Raw genomic sequence first — 18619 nt, 5'->3', positions numbered from 1 at the left:
TTTACAACATCCTGTTTAACCACTTAAGCCCCGGACCATTATGCAGGTAAAGGACCTGGCCAGTTTTTGCCATTCGGCACTGCGTCGCTTTAACTGACAATTGCGCGGTCATGCGACGTGGCTCCCAAACAAAATTGGTGTCCTTTTTTTCCCACAAATAGAGCTTTCTTTTGTGGTATTTGATCACCTTTGCGGTTTTTATTTTTTGCGCTATAAATAAAAATAGAGTGACAATTTTGAAAACAATGCAATATTTTTTGCTATAATAAATATCCCCCAAAAATATATAAAAAAATGTTTTTCCTCAGTTTAGGCTGATACGTATTCTTCTACATATTTTTGGTAAAAAAAATCGCAATAAGCGTTTATTGATTGGTTTGCGCAAAAGTTATAGCATTTACAAAATAGGGGATAGTTTTATGGCATTTTTATTAATATATTTTTTTTTACTAGTAATGGCGGCGATCAGCGTTTTTTTGTGACTGCAACATTATGGCGGACACATCGGACACTTTTGACACATTTTTGGAACCATTGTAATTTTCACAGCGAAAAGTGCTATAAAAATGCACTGATTACTGTGAAAATTACAATGGCAGTGAAGTGGTTAACCACTAGGTGGCGCTAAGGGGTTATGTGTGCTCTAAGGGAGTGATTCTTACTGTAGGGGGGTGTGGCTGTAGGCGTGTCATCACTGATCGTCCTTCCCTATATCAGGGAACAGACGATCAGTGTCATTGCCACAATGAAGAACTGGGAAGGTGTGTTTACACACACCTCTCCCCGTTCTTCAGCTACTGTGACCGATCGCGGGTCACTGGCGGCGATCGGGTCCGTGGGTCCTCACAAAGCTTTGGACCTGGTCACATGCACGGGCCCACCGACTATATACATTGGCAGAATGGCACGGCTGGGCACAGGCATGTACAGGTATGTCGCCTTTAAGAGCCCAGCTGTGCCATTCTGCCAATGTATATAGTCGTAGGGGGTCCTTAAGTGTTTAAACTTCCCTATAAATACTATTTTAAGGATCAAGTACAGGATTTATTTCTAATTGTTAGTGTGTTAATGAAAGCATATTTTTTGGAAAGAATATTTTTCATATTAAATAAATTCATGAAGTGAAAATTATATTTTCTTTTTTCCATGCAAGGAAGATGGAGGAATGCTTGAACAGTACAGGAAACATGTTCTACATTTCAGCATTTTCCATCTCGAAAACTGGACAATGTCTCCTTTTCATTGCAGTTCTATTGATGTATTTGATGTCCATTGTTGGAAACATGACCATTGTTCTGTTGGTATGTCTGGATCCCCATCTTCATACTCCAATGTATTTCTTCTTGAGTAATCTTGCTATTAGTGATGTTATATATGTTTCAGTTACTCTTCCAAAGCTGCTCTTCATACTCCTAACACAAGACCATTGGATTTCTTTCTCTGCCTGTATGACTCAGTTGTACTTCTTCTCATTGTCAGCTGCTTCTGATGTATTTGTACTGACCTCCATGTCCTATGACCGATACGTAGCGATCTGTAAACCATTACAATATCCCTTACTTATGAGTAAAGATGTATGCATCTCATTGGCTCTGTTTACTTGGCTTATATCTGCGATTAATGCAATAATCAATTTGTTATCCACTTCTCTGTTGTCCTTCTGTCACACTCAAAAGGTTGACCATTTGTTTTGTGATCATAAAGCACTGTATGCAATAACCTCTAGTGATGCTACAAGCAGAAATATACTTCTGTTATGTCAGGATGTAGTGTTGGCATCTTTTCCTTTTCTGCTTATTATGACCTCCTACGTGTTCATCATCTCCACCATACTGAAAATTCGTTCCTCGGAGGGAAGACTGAAAGCTTATTCCAGTTGCACCTCCCACCTCACCACAGTAATATTATTCTATGTTCCAATCATTATAATTTATGGCAAACCAGAATCTGAAGGTTCCAAGGAACTGGACAAGTTGCTGACCTTGCTTTATATGGCGGTGGTTCCAATGCTCAACCCGTTTGTCTACACTTTGAGGAACAAAGAAATCTTAAATGCTATAATAAGTATAAAAAGAAAGAGGAGCATGATTTTCACAAAATAATTTTTCAGCAGATACTTTAGCTTATCTATTTTATCAGAGCCAGCATATTATACCATGGATTCCGCAAGGTGTTGAAAACCCAATTCAGGGATTTTGTTCCATGCCTTCTTGATTAGACATGTGCGTTCCCGTTCGTAACGAATGGATTTTCGTACGAATTTGTTCGTTTTCGTACATTCGTATCAATTCGAACATCCAAAAAGCTGAAAGAACCAAAATACGAAAATTACGGAATTACGAATAAGCAAAATAACGAACAAGCGAAAATACGAACGTATGATTGGACAATCTTACTAAAATACGAAACACCGAAAAAGTAAAAGAACGAAAATGACATCTATAACGAACGATGTGCATTCCGTATTTTAAATCCTTTGTCTGTTCGTATTTTCATTCGCATGTTCGTATTTTCATTTGTGTGTTTTGTAAATCTGTTTATTTGTCTGTTCGTAAATTTGTGTACTTGTATCGTTCTTTGGAATGGGCACTGGGCAGTGTAGTTAGAGAGTGATTACTTAATATCTTAGCCAATCAGCTTATCTCTTTTGTGCTGAGTCACATCGTACAGTGTAAAGCCTCGTACACACGATCGGACTTCAAACAAACTTTTCTGTGGATTTTTGTCTTAAGGGAGTTGGCCGGACTTTTGAAACCGAAAAAGTTTGTCCGATGGAGCGTACACAGGGTCGGATTTTTTGACGTTGATTGGCAAAAAGTCAGACCGTGTGTACGGGGCTTAAGAGAAAGTCTATCTTAATATGTATTAGCCGCGTGTTGCTATGTATTTACGAAAGTACAAAATTATGAATCCATTAAACGAACATTATTATCTAACAAAATTACGAATTTCGACTCAATGAAAATAAATTAGACAGAATTATGAATCATTCAGTATCAACGATAATACTGTTACGAAAATACGAACGGGTCCGAATAGGAAAACTTGAGTCTTATGAAATTACGAATCTTTACGAATCTACGGAACTAAACGAAATGGAACAAAACATTTTTTGTTGTGCACATGTCTATTCTTGATATCATTATATGGCTTATGCAGCTCTGTTGGCCATACGTACATTTTTGCCATGGACTGCATATTCCAAAGATTGTTATTCTGACACAGCCATCTGTATGTGATATTAGGAATTTAAATTAGTTAGAGCCTTTCTGAATTTAAATGATGACATATTAAATGATGTTTTTTAATCACCTCCAGACCACCCGCTTACAATGTAATGTGGACGGGGGGCCTGTCCGTAACTGTATGCCGCTAAACTCTTTGAGTATAGGGGGCTCGCATGTGACTCCCGCTGTATATAGACATAGCAGGATTTTATAAGCAGGTCCCAGCCAATGATTCATGGCCGGGACCTACTGATCAGCTGTGTTGCATTGTGTTGGCTTCTTAGCCAAGAGGAAAAATTGTTTTCTGAATCTCATGCCGCGTACACATGACCGTTTTTCTTGTTCTAGAAAAAAAACACAGTTTTTATCGACGTGATTCTTGTCGAGCCTGCCTTGCACTCACACGATCGAGAAAAAAATGCTGTAGCAAAGCGCGGTGACGTACAACACGTACGACGGCACTGTAAAGGGGAAGTTCCATTCAGATAGCGCCACCCTTTGTGCTGCTTTTGCTGATTTCGTGTTAGTAAAAGTTTGGTGAGAGACGATTCTCGCTTTTCAGTCTTCGTGCTTTTCAGTCTGTTACAGCGTGACGAATGTGCTATCTCCATTACGAATGCTAGTTTTACCAGAACGAGTGCTCCCGTCTCATAAATTGCTTCTGAGCATGCATGTTTTTTTCCGTCGTTAAAGCCTACACACGATCACTTTTCACGATGTGAAAAACAAAAAGCATGTTCTAAATTTTTAATGGCCATTTTTACGTCGCGAAAAATGCTCTGGAGCCCACACACAATCGTTTTTAATGACATAAAAATAAATAAAAAATTCACGTCATGAAAAACGTCGTGTGTACGCGGCATAAGGATCTGACCCTTTTTGTCCCCAAGGCATCTGTTTGCATCATGAAAGACAACATCACTATCAGCACTGCAAATCCAAATCTACATGGTCTTACCCAGAATGCACCAAAAGGCAGGCTGAATTAGAATTGCTTCTAAATCACATTTTATTTTATTTTTTTACTTTATTTTTTAATTCTCAAATGCATTTATTATTTCCAATAATTTATTTTTTGTATCTTAACCTCCTTGGCAGTATTCCCGAGTCTGGCTTGGGGTGGAATTTCACTACCATTAGCGGTATCCCCGAGCCTGACTCGGGATCGCATCTCAGTATCCAGGCGGAGATTACTTACCTTGTCCCCTGGATCCTCCGATTTCTCCCCACTGTGTGAGCAAACTGTCATCTCGCTTGATTCACACAGCGCCCGAGTGCTGCCGAGCTCAGTTCCCTGCGACCTTGCGACGCACGAGGGTGGAGATCGGCGCAAAATTAAAAAAAGTAAAAACACAGTACATAGCAACCAAAAAGTGTCCCTTTATGTCAAAAGTGGTTTTAGACCAGCTAGAAAACAGCAATAATAAATTAGAATCACTTGCAGAATTGAGCGATAGCGATTTGTGGGGAAATTCGTCATCAAACACTGAAAGTGACGACAGCGACAATTCTGCAACTGAGAAAATTGCAGTGTTTTTGATTTGATTACATTATTGAATAATATTTATTATTATTATTATATTATTATTTGTTGTAATTATTTATAGTTATTTATTATATTATAATTTATGATTTTGTGTTTCAAACTTTATCATACCCGAGATGTCTACTAGACTCTTGTTTGGACAGATTTAGGTATGTTATTTCTAAGAATTACGGGCCTGCAAAATAAAACGCCAAATTTTCATGCAAAACAATTGTACCACTTTCAGCACTAAAAACCAGAAAGAATCATACCGCCAGGGAGGTTAATCCCGCTTAGTAGGGATGAGCCGAACACCCCCCCGTTCAGTTCGCACCAGAACCTTCGAACGGACCAAACGTTCGCGCGAACATTTAGAAACCCATTGACGTCTATGGGACTCGAACGTTCGAATTCAAAAGTGCTCATTTTAAAGCCTAATATGCAAGTTATTGTCATAAAACGTCTTTGAGAACCCGGGTCTTGCCCCAGGGAACATGTATCAATGGAAAAAAAGGTTTAAAAACGGTCGTTTTCTTCAGGAATCCTGAAAAAAATACTGTTTTTAAAACTTTTTTTTCCATTGATACATGTTCCACACGGCCAGTACACACCAAGTAGCTTTAGGTGCAAACTACAGAAGACACAGGCAATAAACCATGTGAGAATACTGCAGCTAGCACAATCACCTGCCTGCCAGAAAATTAGGAAGAACTGATCTAGCTAAACTATGCAGTGTATAAATATACAGTATGTACAACACCTGGGATGTATATATATCCTCTACACACTGTAACATTAACTGACTAGCCTGCCTGCTCTATCTACCTGAAAAAAATGACACACTCTCTGTCCTCTCAACCACCGCAACACACTACACAAGGCCGACCTGCAGGCGGCCTTTTATAGTGTGGGGCGTGTACTAAACCCCCTGAGCCATAATTGGCCAAATATGGCTCCCCGTTTTTTGCAAGCTGTGATTGGCCAAGCATGCGGGTCATAGTGCATGCTTGGCCAATCATCAGCCAGCGATGCCGCAGTGAATTATGGTCTGTGAAACGTAACTCGAATTTTGCGCGAACGACCCGTTTTGTTCGTATTTCGACGAACGATTGAACATATGATGTTCGAGTCGAACATGAGTTTGATTCGAATACAAAGCTCATCCCTACCGCTTAGGTGCCATCTATGTTCTCCCTTAAGCCGCAGATGCTCTTTATATATATCTCATCACCACATACCCAGATATTTGTGATCTGCTGAGTATGTGACATGCTGTTAGGTAACATTCACTGTCTATACCAAAATAAAAGGTTTGCGAGAAAGGTTTCTAGCTATAACCCTTATAGAAAATAGATACTATGGGCCAGATTCACAGAAGAGATACGACGGCGTATCTCCTGATACGCCGTCGTATCTCTGTGATCCGCCCGTCCTAACTATGCAGCTGATTCATAGAATCAGGTTACGCATAGCTAGCCCTAAGATCCGACAGGTGTAATTGACTTACACCGTCGGATCTTAGGATGCAATTCTAGGCCGGCCGCTAGGTGGTGATTCCATTGCGATCCACGAAGATACGCGCGTTTGTCGCAATCTCGGTTTATTTTATGTTTGATTTTGTTTATGATGTTTGGATGCTTGCACTTGTTTCCAGCAAGATGGAAGAATAAACCAAAATCTTTGTTTTCAACCATCTTCGACTGCCTGTCTGTATAAATTCAGTGTGTAGTGAACCCATCCAAGGGGTCACACACCCAGCTACCGAGCTAACCCCTTACAATAGACACAGATCGCTATTGTCACCATCATGTCGAATCTTCTATCTATATCGAACTGTTGTCACAACGAAATGAAAATAAAGCATTTTTATGTCGGATCTTTTGGATTTTGGATTCTGCACATTCGTTATCGTTTGTTAAAACGAACTCGAAAATCCCCGAAATTCCGACGAAAATGCATTTGGACGAAAACGAATGCACATGTCTAGTATTTTTGGTTTATCATCTTTTTTTTACAATAAAGGCATTTATTTTGGGTGAGGCTGTCCAGAACTTTCCCTCATCTATACGCTTAGCCTGCACCTGCCATTTCCATTCCGCGGGTGAAAGCTCTTGTTCCAGACACCCACCTGGAGCAGTGATTTATTTTCCCCTGTTCCTGGATTTTACATAAAATGTTTGATATAAAATAATATTGGAACATAATTTGCAGGCCAGGAGGAACATAAGACTCTTTATGGCATCCCATAATGCATTGTCAGGAAACTCCCCTTTGGGTTGGACCATGCCACCGCCTCCATTTTCCCTGACCATACCACTGCTTTGACCTGAGAATGAAGAGCTTGCTAGCCCTTCACAAGTTGTACATGAAGAACCTCTGCCTCTCCCTTTGGGCCTCCCAGACATGATGAAGACAAAGGATTGTCAACTTGCATTACTAGCTATGGCAATAGGTTTTATTGAGGATGTGGTACTTTGGTGCACTTCCCAATGTGTTGATTTTGGGTAATAAACAGACGTGGGGCAAGTCACAGTCAGGATTTTTTTTTGCATAAAGCCGCGTACACATGACCGTTTTTCATGTCATGGGAAAAAACAACGTTTTTCTCGACGTGATTCCTCTTAAGCCTGCCTTGCATACACACGATCAAGAAAAAAAAAAGCGCGGTGACGTACAACACGTACAACGGCACTCTAAAGGGGAAGTTTCATACGATTGGCGCCACCCTTTGGGCTGATTATGCAAATTTCCCTTCTCATAACTTGCTTCTGAGCATGCACTTTTTTTCCCCCGTCGTTAAAGCCTATACACGACCGTTTTTCACGACGTGAAAAACAACGAGAAAAAAATAGAGCATGCTCTAAATTTTTTATGGCCATTTTTCACGTCGAGAAAAATGCTCTGGAGGCCCCACACGACCGTTTTTAATGACCAATTTAAAAAATTGCATTTTTGTCATCATGAAAAACGGTCGTGTGTACGCGGCATAAGTGTTAAGAAGCTGAACACAACTTCTGTCACATTCCCATCATGTCTTCTCTGCTTTTCCACAGGCAATTGCTGCTTCAAAATCCATGGTTAACCAACTCCAAGCTATGTACTGATGCTTTGCAAAATAATTATGGTAAACTATTCAAGATGCTTTTAACCACTTCAGCCCCGGAGGATTTGGCTGCCCAATGACCGAGCCATTTTTTTTGATTCGACACTGCATCGCTTTAACTGACAATTGCGCGGTCGTGCGACGTTGCAACCAAACAAAATTGTTGGCCCTTTTTTTTACACAAATAGAACTTTCTTTTGGTGGTATTTGATCACTTCTGTGGTTTTTATTTTTTGCGCTATAAACAAAAAAAATGTCCTCAGTTTAGGCTGATATGTATTCTTCCACAAATTTGGCTCTGTAATTTGGCTGTGCTGCTACAGCAAAACACTGTCTTTAGCTTACATAGAAAAAGGTACATAAAAGGTACATAATAGGGAACTTAGTGCAGGCCATACTGAAGTTGTCCATAGCAACAAAAAGTCCACAAAACTTGGATTCAGTGATAAGGTGGCCAATGGAAGGGGTGGCAAAGAAAAAGGGAAATCACATCCCCACTTTTGGCTCTCCCCTGGGGTCAGTCCTCTACAGATATTTTTACCCCAGGACACAGGATATGGCACACCTGCAGAGGAAGAAGTCCACACAACCCAACTCCTGACGGAATCAGGCTGAGTATTTTAACCACTCCCCGTCCGGCTTAGGTTTAGTTATCCTAACTGGACTTCATATAGTGTCCAGCAGGATAACAGCTGTGTCAGTCTGACACACCGCTACACCGATCTCTGACGGACGCTCTTTACCACGTGATCAGCCGTGTCCAATCACGGCTGATCAAGATATAAACAGTAGGCGCTGTTGATCGGCTTTTTCTCACTCACGCCTGACAGGGGGGTCTGTGTTGATTGTTTATCAGCGCAGCCCCCCCCTCGGATGCCCACCCAGGACCACCAGGGATGGCCACCCACACTGGACCACCAGGTATGCCACCCTAGACCACCAGGGATATGCCAATCAATGTCCAGACAGCTTCCAGTCAGTGCCCATTCACAATGCCTGCCCAGTGCCAGTTTTACCAGGGATGCCTATCAGTGCCATCTATTGGTGCTGCATATCAGTGCCCAGCAGTGCCGCCTATTGGTGCCACCCATGAGTACTCACCAGTGCAGCCTTTCAGTGCCCATCAGTGTCATTTATCAGTGCCCATCAATGTCTACCAATGCCACCCATGAGTGCCCATCAGTGCCCCCTATTAATACCCATCAGTGCCACCCATTAGTGGGTGGCACTAATATCATTAGTGCCCATTGTCAGTGCCCATCATTGCCACCTCATTGGTGCCATCTTATTAGTGCCCGTCAGTGAAGGAGAAAACATACTTATTTAAAACATTTTATAACAGAAACAAAAGAAAAACTTTTTGTTCAAACATTTTTTTTTTTTTGTTTAGCAAAACAAAAATTTAACCGCAGAAGTGATCAAATACCACCAAAAGAAAGCTCTATTTGTGGGGAAAAAATGATAAAAATCCTGTTTGGGTACAGTGTAGTATGACCGCGCAATTGTCATTTATACAGCGACAGCACTAAAAGCTGAAAATGGACTTGGGTAGAAAGGGGGTGTAAGTGCCCGGTATTGAAGTGGTTAAAGTCACACTACATCAAAATCACAATAACAAGCCCATCACAATAAAATAACAGCATGTAATTGGGACCTGCCTACATGTATGATAAAGAATTGTTCAATAATCCCTTTCATACTGTAGCTTCATTTTCTTCAAGTGGATAAGCCCATCTTCGTTATACAAAGCATTATGGTGACCACCTGGCCACAGTTCAAAGAGTACGTTTAGTTTAGTTACATTTTTTTTTTTTTCGTAATATTGGAATATATTTTGTAGAATATTTTTCTGAATCTAAGGATCCGACCCTCTCTCCCTTGAGGCATTTGTTGGTGTTATGAAAGATGAAAGCACATAAATTGCTTCTAATTCCGATTTTTATTTTTAGTTAATGGTTTAATTCTCAAATGCATTTATTATTTCCAATCATTTTTTGTATCTTAATTCCATTGAGGTGCCATCGATGTCCTCCCTTAGGCCGCAGATGCTTTTTATATATACACAGTGTATATCTCATCTTTACGGCATAACCATATATTTGTAATCTGCTGAGTATGTGGTATGCTATCAGGTAAGGTTTGCTGCCCATACCAAAATAAAAGGTTTGCAGGAAAGATTTCTAGGTGTAACCCTTTTAGAAAAAAATAAAAATACTGTATATATATATATATATACACTGCTCAAAAAAAAAAAAAAAAAAAAAGAACACTTTTGAATCAGAACTCCTGAGATATTGATCTGGTCAGTTAAGTAGCAGAGGGGGAGGGGTGTACACAGAGGAGGTCGTTAATCAGTTTCAGCTGCTTTGCTGTTATTTGAAATTAACAACAGGTGCACTAGATGGGCAACAATGAGACGACCTCCAAAACATTAATGGTCTTTCAGGTGGAGGTGTTTGGATTTTTTTTCCCCTACTCATCTTTTCTGACTGTTTTTCACTAGTTTTGCATTTGGCTAGGGTCAGTGTCACTACTGGTAGCACGAGGCGATACTTAGACCCCATAAAGGTCGTACAGGCAGTCCAACTCCTCCAGGATGGCACATCAATACGTGTCATTGCCAGAAGGTTTGCCGTGTCTCCCAGCACAGTCTCAAGAGCAGGGAGGAGATTCCAGGAGACAGGCAGTTACTCTAGGAGAGCTGGACAGAGCCATAGAAGGTATCTGTCCCATCCTGCTGATGGGACAGATACCGGTCCCATCAGCAGGAGCGTTTTCTGCTCCGTTGTGCAAGGAGGAACAGGATGAGCACTGCCAGAGCCCTACAAAATGACCTCCAGCAGGCCACTGGTGTGAATGTCTCTGACCAAACAATCAGAAACAGACTTCATGGGGGTGGCCTGAGGGCCCGACGTCCTCTAGTGTGCTCTGTGCTCACTGCCGGGCACTGTGGAGCTCGATTGGGATTTTCCATTGAACACCAGAATTGGCAGGTCCGCCACTGGTGCCCCATGCTTTTCACAGATGAGAGCAGGTTCACCCTGAGCATATGTGACAGATGTGAAAGGGTCTGGAGAAGATGCAGGGAACTTTATGCTGCCTGTAGCATCGTTCAGCATGACCGGTTTGTTGGTGGGTCAGTGATGGTCTGGGGAGGCATATCCATGGAGGGAAGCACAGACCTCTACAGGCTACACAATGGCACCCTGACCATCATTAGGTATTGGGATGAAATCCTTGGACCCATTGTCAGACCCTACGTTGGTGCAGTGGGTCCTGGGTTCCTCCTGGTGCACGACAATGCCTGGCCTCATGTGGCGAGAGCATGCAGCCAGTTCCTGGAGGAAGAAGACATTGATACCATTGAATGGCCCCCACGCTCACCTGACCTAAATCCAAAAGAACACCTCTGGGACATTATGTTTCGGTCCATCCGGTGCCGCCAAGTTGCACCTCAGTCTGTTCAGGAGCTCAGTGATGCTCTGGTCCAGATCTGGGGGGAAATACCCCAGGACACATCCGTCGTCTCTTTAGGGGCATGCCCTGATGTTGTCAGGCATGCATACAAGCACGTGGGGGCCATACAAACTACTGAGGACCATTTTGAGTTGTTGCCATGAAATTTCAGCAAAATGGACGGGGTAGAAGTTTTGACTGATTTGGTTATGGAAATTATTCAAATGAGGACCAACCTGTTCAAACCGCCCTATAAACATGCACTATTGGCCGATCGTGTACAGGACTCATTCTTAACCGCTTCAACCACATTGGATACTTTTCCCCCATTTCCTGCCCAGGCCATTTTTTTGAGTTTTTAACGCTGTTAAACTTTGAATGACAATTACGCATTCATGCAACACTGTACCCAAATTAAATTTTTATCATTTTTTTTCAAAGATTTATTTTGGTGGTATTTAATCACCACTGGGGTTTTTATTTATTGCTAATTAAATGGGAAAAAGCTGAACATTTAGGGGACAAAAAACATGTTTTTTCCTCCATTGTGTTATGAAATTTTGCAAATAATTTTTCTTCTCAAATGTAGGCCAAAACATATTCTGCTACATTTCTTTGTTGAAAATAAGCCAAATCAGTGTATATTATTTATCCTGTAGCAAAGTTATAGAGCCCACAAACTATGGTATATAGAGCTGAAAATGTATCAAATATCCTGACAAACATCTCTCCTAAGGCTGCATTCACACCTAGGCGTTTTGTCGCCTGAAGCGCGACGCTCAAAGACGAGGGGAAAAATTACATTATTCTCTATGGAGACTGTTCACATCTCCATGCCGAACGCCGAAACGCCAAACCCCCTGAAGCTCAAACAAGTTCCGGACCCTTTTTTGACGCGCGTATCGGGCGGTTTGGGCGTATTTGAGCGTTTCCATTTACCATAGAAAGTAATGGAAACGCTCGATTTAAGCGACTAGCACGACAACGAGCGTTTGCTACGGGCGTTTTGTCGCTTTAATCAATAGAACTTTTTACCCAGGCAGAAGATTAAAAATATCTACCAACATAGCAACAAGTGATGAAAAGATAAAAATAGTACAAAAACGTCGGACAACGCTGTATGCAAACGCACAAATAAGCATGAATACGCACGACAAAACGCTGGAAAAAAACGCCCGAAAAAAACGACCGATGCTCAGGTGTGAATGCAGAGGCTTTAGTATTAAACGGTCATATAAACACATCTCTTTTTTTTTTCTTATTTTCAAACCTTTATCTACCCATGACTCGCCAGGTCACTCGTGAGGCGCGTTCTGGGGAGGCCATCACATGACATCAACCCAGAACAATAGGGTTCCGGCTTGAGCACCATTTTACAATTTTCCTAGTGGGAAGCAGTTAATTGTTAGTATGTTAATGGCAAACATTTTTTTGGCCACAATTTTTTGGAAATTCTTTTTTCATAAAGTTGTAATTTTATAAGATATTTATCATACCCAGCATAGGCAAACCTAGAATTACACCCCAAAACACATTCTTCTACTCCTCCAAAGTATAGGGATGCCACATGTGAGAAAGTTTTTTTACTGCCTTGAAGCATAGGTAAACTTAAAATTCAAGGGCCACATTAAATGATGTTTAACCACTTAAGACCCGGATCTTTAGGCAGGTAAAGGACCCGGACAGTTTTTGCGATTCGACACTGCGTCGCTTTAACTGACAATTGCAATGTGGCTCCCAAACAAAATTGGCGTCCTTTTTTCCCACAAATAGAGCTTTCTTTTGGTGGTATTTGATCACCTCTGTGGTTTTTATTTTTTGCGCTATAAACAAAAATAGAGCGACAATTTAGAAAAAAAATCAATATTTTTTACTTTTTTCTATAATAAATATCCCCCAAAAATGTATAAAACATAATTTTTTTAACATTTTGAAAAGCAGGCCCTCCAATGTATTTTTTTAGGAGGCATGTTAAGTCTTTTGAATTCCAACTTTTTTTGCCACAAATTTTTGGAAAATTAAGAAAGAAAATGAAAAATGTAAGTTGTGTTAATAAGTTATTTTGTAACACACAACATGGGCATACTTAGGATTATACCCCAAAACACATTCTGAGGCCTCGTACACATGACTGTTTTCCTCGACAGAATCCATCAAGAAACTTGGTGGCAGAGCTTTTTTTGCAGGGGAAAACGGTCGTGTGTATGCTTTTCATCGAGAAAACTGTCGAGGAACTCGACGAGAAAAAAAGAGAACAAGTTCTCTTTTTCCTCGACGGGAGTCTCAATTTCCTCGTCGGGCTGGTTTTCGACGGGAAACACGTTCGTGTGTATGCTAAAAAACCTGCGCATGCTCAGAATAAAGTATGAGACAGGAGCGCACGTTCGGTAAAAGTAGCGTTTGTAATGGAGATAGCACATTTGTCACTCTGTAACAGTCTGAAAAGTGCAAATCGTCTCTTACCAAACTTTTACTTAACACGCAGTAACATGAGATTAGCAAAAGCAGCCCCAAGGGTTGTGCCAGTGGAATCGAACTTCCCCTGCCATTGTCTGTCCTGTACGTCACCGCGTTTGAGAACGAGGAGATTTGGTCTTGACAGTGTGTATGCAAAGCAAGCTTGTCAAGTTTCTCGACAAGCCAAACAAGGAAATCGTCGAGGAAAACGATGTTTCATTTACGACGAGTTCCTCGGTCTTGTGTACGAGGCCTGACACTCATCCTGACACGGGGATGTGAGACTTTTTTGCAGCCTAACCCAAAAATCTAAGGATCACTTTAAGGCTTTCAAAGTACATAAATTATATATCTTATTTCCTGAATATCTATCACATTTTTGGAGGGCCTAGAACACCAGAGCAGTTGAAACACCCACAAGATGACCACATTTTGGAAAGAACACATCTAAAAGTGTTTTTTAGCAGGCAGGGTGAGTCTTTTGAAGATTTAATTTTTTGCTACAAAGTTTTGTTAAATGAGAAAAGAAAATGAAAATGTGTCAATTGATATTGAATATTGAATATTTCTAACACACAGTATGGGCATATTCAAAATTACACCCCAAAACGCATTTGGCTACTCCTCCTGTTAATGGCAATACCACATGGGTGAGGCTTTTTTGGAGTCTAGCCACATAGGGGAGCACAAAATCCAAGGAGTACTTTAAGGCCATTAACAGACACAAATTATGCATTCAATTTCCTGATTACCTAAATATTTTTCCCCATGATGTACTACACTGCAGGTTCTTGCCTGTTGCATTCACTAAGGTGTTCAGTTCTTGGTAACATAGCCTGCCTGAATATTTTTAGCAGGGACTCCTGCATCCTCAGAATCATAGGTGGCTGATATTGAACCATTGCTTTCATTGAGTTCATAACTCTAAATAAATCTGACTGTAAGGAACTGGTACTAATGTGGTGGTGATCAGAATACTGCGGCTGACTTCCACTGGCACTGATGACATGACACTTGTGTGGCTAGTGATCAGATAATTGTTGCTGGCTTACATTTGCACTGTAGAATTTTTGAGTATGGCCTCACATAAAGAAACTGAGTAATTAAACCTAATAACGTACCATCATCCAAATTAGTATAGAGAAACAGAGCAAGATGGGATTGAAAGGGCAGTTGCTGAGGCTGACCATAGACATATACCCATGAAATGGTATATTTGCACCTACAGCTAAGCCTACATTAAGGCTTACCTATAGGTGCTTGCAATATCTCCTTAACCTACATGGTTAAGGAGATATTTGCAGAAAAGTGGGCCCTGATGTCTATGGCACATGTGCGCCGTAGACAACGGCGCAGGAGCACTGAGCGCGGCAGCTCATGAATAGGAGCCTGCCGGAAAGTGCCGGAAATGTGCGCATGCACGGGGATCGTGCCGATCCGCGCCCATGCGTGGGAGTGACGTCATCGCCGCTCTGGCCAGTCACATCGCTGGAGCGGCGATACCCGGAAGTCACTCCGGGTATCATGGCGGCGGCGGAGGACGTGTCCGAGGACCGCTGCGGGGGCTTCGATCTAAGGTAAGTAATTGATAATGAGCTAGTATGCTAGTCATACTATCTCAATATGCCTTTGCCTTGCAGATTGTTTTAGTTTTTTTATTATTTTTAAGGGTATACAACCGCTTTAATATAAAAAGTAATATTTAATACATAAAAAAATAAAATAAAAAAAATCAATAAATAAAATTCAATCACAGACAAATACGGGTTCCCCCGAAAAAAATCTGTTAATATGTGGTATAGACAGATTATTCCTCTACTAGTTTCGCGGAATGGAACCGCTTCTTCAGGAGGAACTGTCTAAAAAACAGAAAATACAATAAGGTATTCAACAAATATACAGTCAGTTTAAACATAATTATACAGCAAACATAATAAAGAGATCTGCTCACCCAAACAATCAAACCCAGATACACAACCAGGCTGCAACATGGGGGTATCCTCGATATAGTCAATCCCTTTTTCTCCCATCTGGTTGCGCTCCACTGCAAACAGACGGGACCAATCTAGTGGTGTACGAGGAACCCTACAGAGCACAACCAGACGGGAGAAGAAGGGATCGACTCCACTGAGGACACCCCCATGTTGGGACATTATTTATGCCATCTTTTGACTCCCTAAATGTGAGTTGCTAGTGATAATTTTTATTACATATTAAAACTTGTACAAAATCTGCACCCAGAGGCGCCTCTTCTTCCCTTTTGTCATTTCAGCTTACTGGGAACATGGTCTCTGTTCCTCTTTGATGGTAGGCCTTGAGTGTGGACTATTTCTCTTCCTCCCCTCCCTCCTTCCTCCCTTTCCTTCTAAATATTATGGTGGACTACCTTCTCAACAATCATAGGGATTGTGGACTTGGTGCCTATTTGTGCATTTATTATTATTATTATTATTCAGCACATCAACTAATGCTTATGGGATATATACTGTTTTTGTACCTTGCGCCTTACTTGTATAACTTGCTGTGTACTAGTACACTTGTGAGTTAGAGTAACATTAGGGAGTGTGCCCAGCTGGGTAAAGCTATAAATTGGGACTTTAGAGTATGAGACTAGTATGCTATAGAACGCCCCTTGTTAAAGGAGTTGTAATGGTAAAAAATGTTTTTCCTAAATAGCTTCCTTTACCTTAGTGCAGTCCTCCTTCACTTACCTCATCCTTCCATTTTGCTTTTAAATGTCCTTTTTTTCTTCTGAGAAATCCTCACTTCCTGTTCTTCTGTCTGTAACTCCACACCGTAATGCGAGGCTTTCTCCCTGGTGTGGAGAAAGCCTCTTGAGGGGGGAGGGGGAGAGCAGGAGTGTCAGGACGCCCACGAACACACAGCTCCTTTCTCTATCTGCAAAGTAGATAGCGTCCTGACACTCCTGCTCACCCCTCCCCCCTCAAGAGGCTTTCTCCACACCAGGGAGAAAGCCTTGCATTACTGTGTGTAGTTACAGACAGAAGAACAGGAAGTGAGGATTTCTCAGAAGAAATAAGGACATTTAAAAGCAAAATGCAAGGATGAGGTAAGTGAAGGAGGACTGCACTAAGGTAAAGGAAGATATTTAGGGATTTTTTTTTTTTTTACCTTTACAACCCCTTTAATCTTGGTTTGAAGTAAGCGAAATGCTGTGGACACAAGTATATAAGAAGATTGGGTTCCAACACTGCAGTAAGGAAATAATCGGCTGTAAAATGCAGTCACAGCAATCACATGGTACAGGGCCAAGCACCACAAGTGGGAATGCAGTCTAGTCATTTATGTATGGTAATTAGCAGTGGTAAATAAATTAAAAAAGTAAAAACAATATTTTCTAATTTTTTTTTCAGGCAAGGTAGATGCTCGAACAATACAGAAAATGTATTCTACATTTCAGCCTTCGCCATCTCGAAAACTGGACAATGTCTCCTTTTTACTGCAGTTCTATTGATTTATCTGATGACTGTCTTTGGAAACGTGACCATTGCTGTATTGGTGTGTTGGGTTTCCCACCTTCATACTCCAATGTATTTCTTCTTGAGTAATCTTGCTATTAGCGATGTTATGTATGTTTCAGCTACCCTTCCAAAATTGCTCTCCATACTTCTAACACAGGATCATTGGATTTCTTTCTCCGCTTGTATGACTCAAGTGTACTTCTTCTCATTGTCAGTTGGTTGTGATATATTTATACTGACCTCCATGGCCTACGATCGATATGTAGCGATCTGTAAGCCATTACAATATTCCTTACTCATGAGTAAAGATGTATGCATCTCATTGGTTCTGTCCACTTGGCTTATATCTGTCACTAATTCAATAATTAATGTGTTATCCACATCTCTATTATCGTACTGTCTCACACAAAATGTTGACCATTTCTTTTGTAATATGAAAGACCTGTATGCAATAACCTCTAGTGATGCTACAAGCAGAAACATATTTCTGTTATGTCAGGATGCAGTGTTGGCAGTTTTTCCTTTTTTGCTTATTATGACCTCCTACGTATTTATCATCTCCACCATACTGAAAATTCGCTCCTCAGAGGGACGACTGAAAGCTTATTCCAGTTGCACCTCCCACCTCACTACAGTAATATTATTCTATGGTCCAATCATTATAATTTATGGCAAACCAGAATCTGAAAGTTCCAAGGAACTGGACAAGTTGCTGACCTTGCTTTATACGGCTGTGGTTCCAATGCTCAACCCGTTTGTCTACTCTTTAAGGAACCAAGATGTTTTGAATGCTATAAAAAATATAAAAAGGAAGAGGAACCTGATTTTCTTGAAATAATATATTTAAAAAAATAACTTGCCTGGGGGAGAGATTGGAGGCGTGTGTGAACCAGCACTTGGGACATTTTTAAATTGTCTGTTATTGACAGCACTGTTTACTATTGTCAGTAATTAAGAGTTGTGTCTATTGTTTGACAGAAGATTATAAGATGTGGACTGTTGTACTTTATTATCAGAAAAAAGGAAGTGTAAAGCTGCGCCTTTAACCCGGACTAAGTGTGAACAATAGTCCATATAATTATATATTGTTGTTATTCCTCAATAGGAACTCTGTTAGTGGGGAGAGAGTCTATATCCTTCACACTTTTGCATGGAGCTGCTACACATGAGAAACTTCTATCACCACTGTGAAACACTTCAGTCTTCAGTGAGAGCCCACCACCATAATCTCAAGCCGCTTACCAGATACACTGGAATAGAAAGCAGTCGGCTATAACCTAGCCGCGGCCTTTGGGGAGACAACCCACTCCCTGGATACGAATCTGCCATTTGTTCCCGCAGACGTAACGGCACACCACCATACGGTCAT

General features: G+C 41.0%; 2 protein-coding genes across 2 annotated transcripts; both read left to right on the top strand.

Moving 5' to 3' along the window:
- The first annotated feature begins 1157 nt into the window (after positions 1 to 1157).
- LOC120910366 (olfactory receptor 50-like) lies at positions 1158 to 2199 on the top strand. The gene has a single exon (XM_040322126.1). It carries the CDS (start codon positions 1158 to 1160, stop codon positions 2100 to 2102), a length of 945 nt encoding a protein of 314 aa, XP_040178060.1. The 3' UTR covers positions 2103 to 2199.
- Positions 2200 to 7155: 4956 nt separating this feature from the next.
- Positions 7156 to 18110, top strand: LOC120910365 (olfactory receptor 1-like). Its single transcript, XM_040322124.1, has 3 exons — positions 7156 to 7221; positions 9561 to 9637; positions 17143 to 18110. Exons 1-3 carry the CDS (start codon positions 7156 to 7158, stop codon positions 18086 to 18088), a joined length of 1089 nt encoding a protein of 362 aa, XP_040178058.1. The 3' UTR covers positions 18089 to 18110.
- The last annotated feature ends 509 nt before the right edge of the window (positions 18111 to 18619 follow it).

The sequence above is a fragment of the Rana temporaria genome, chromosome 8 (genome assembly GCF_905171775.1).
Source record: "Rana temporaria chromosome 8, aRanTem1.1, whole genome shotgun sequence".
NCBI lineage: Eukaryota > Metazoa > Chordata > Amphibia > Anura > Ranidae > Rana > Rana temporaria.
This window is presented reverse-complemented; position numbering and strand designations above follow the sequence as displayed.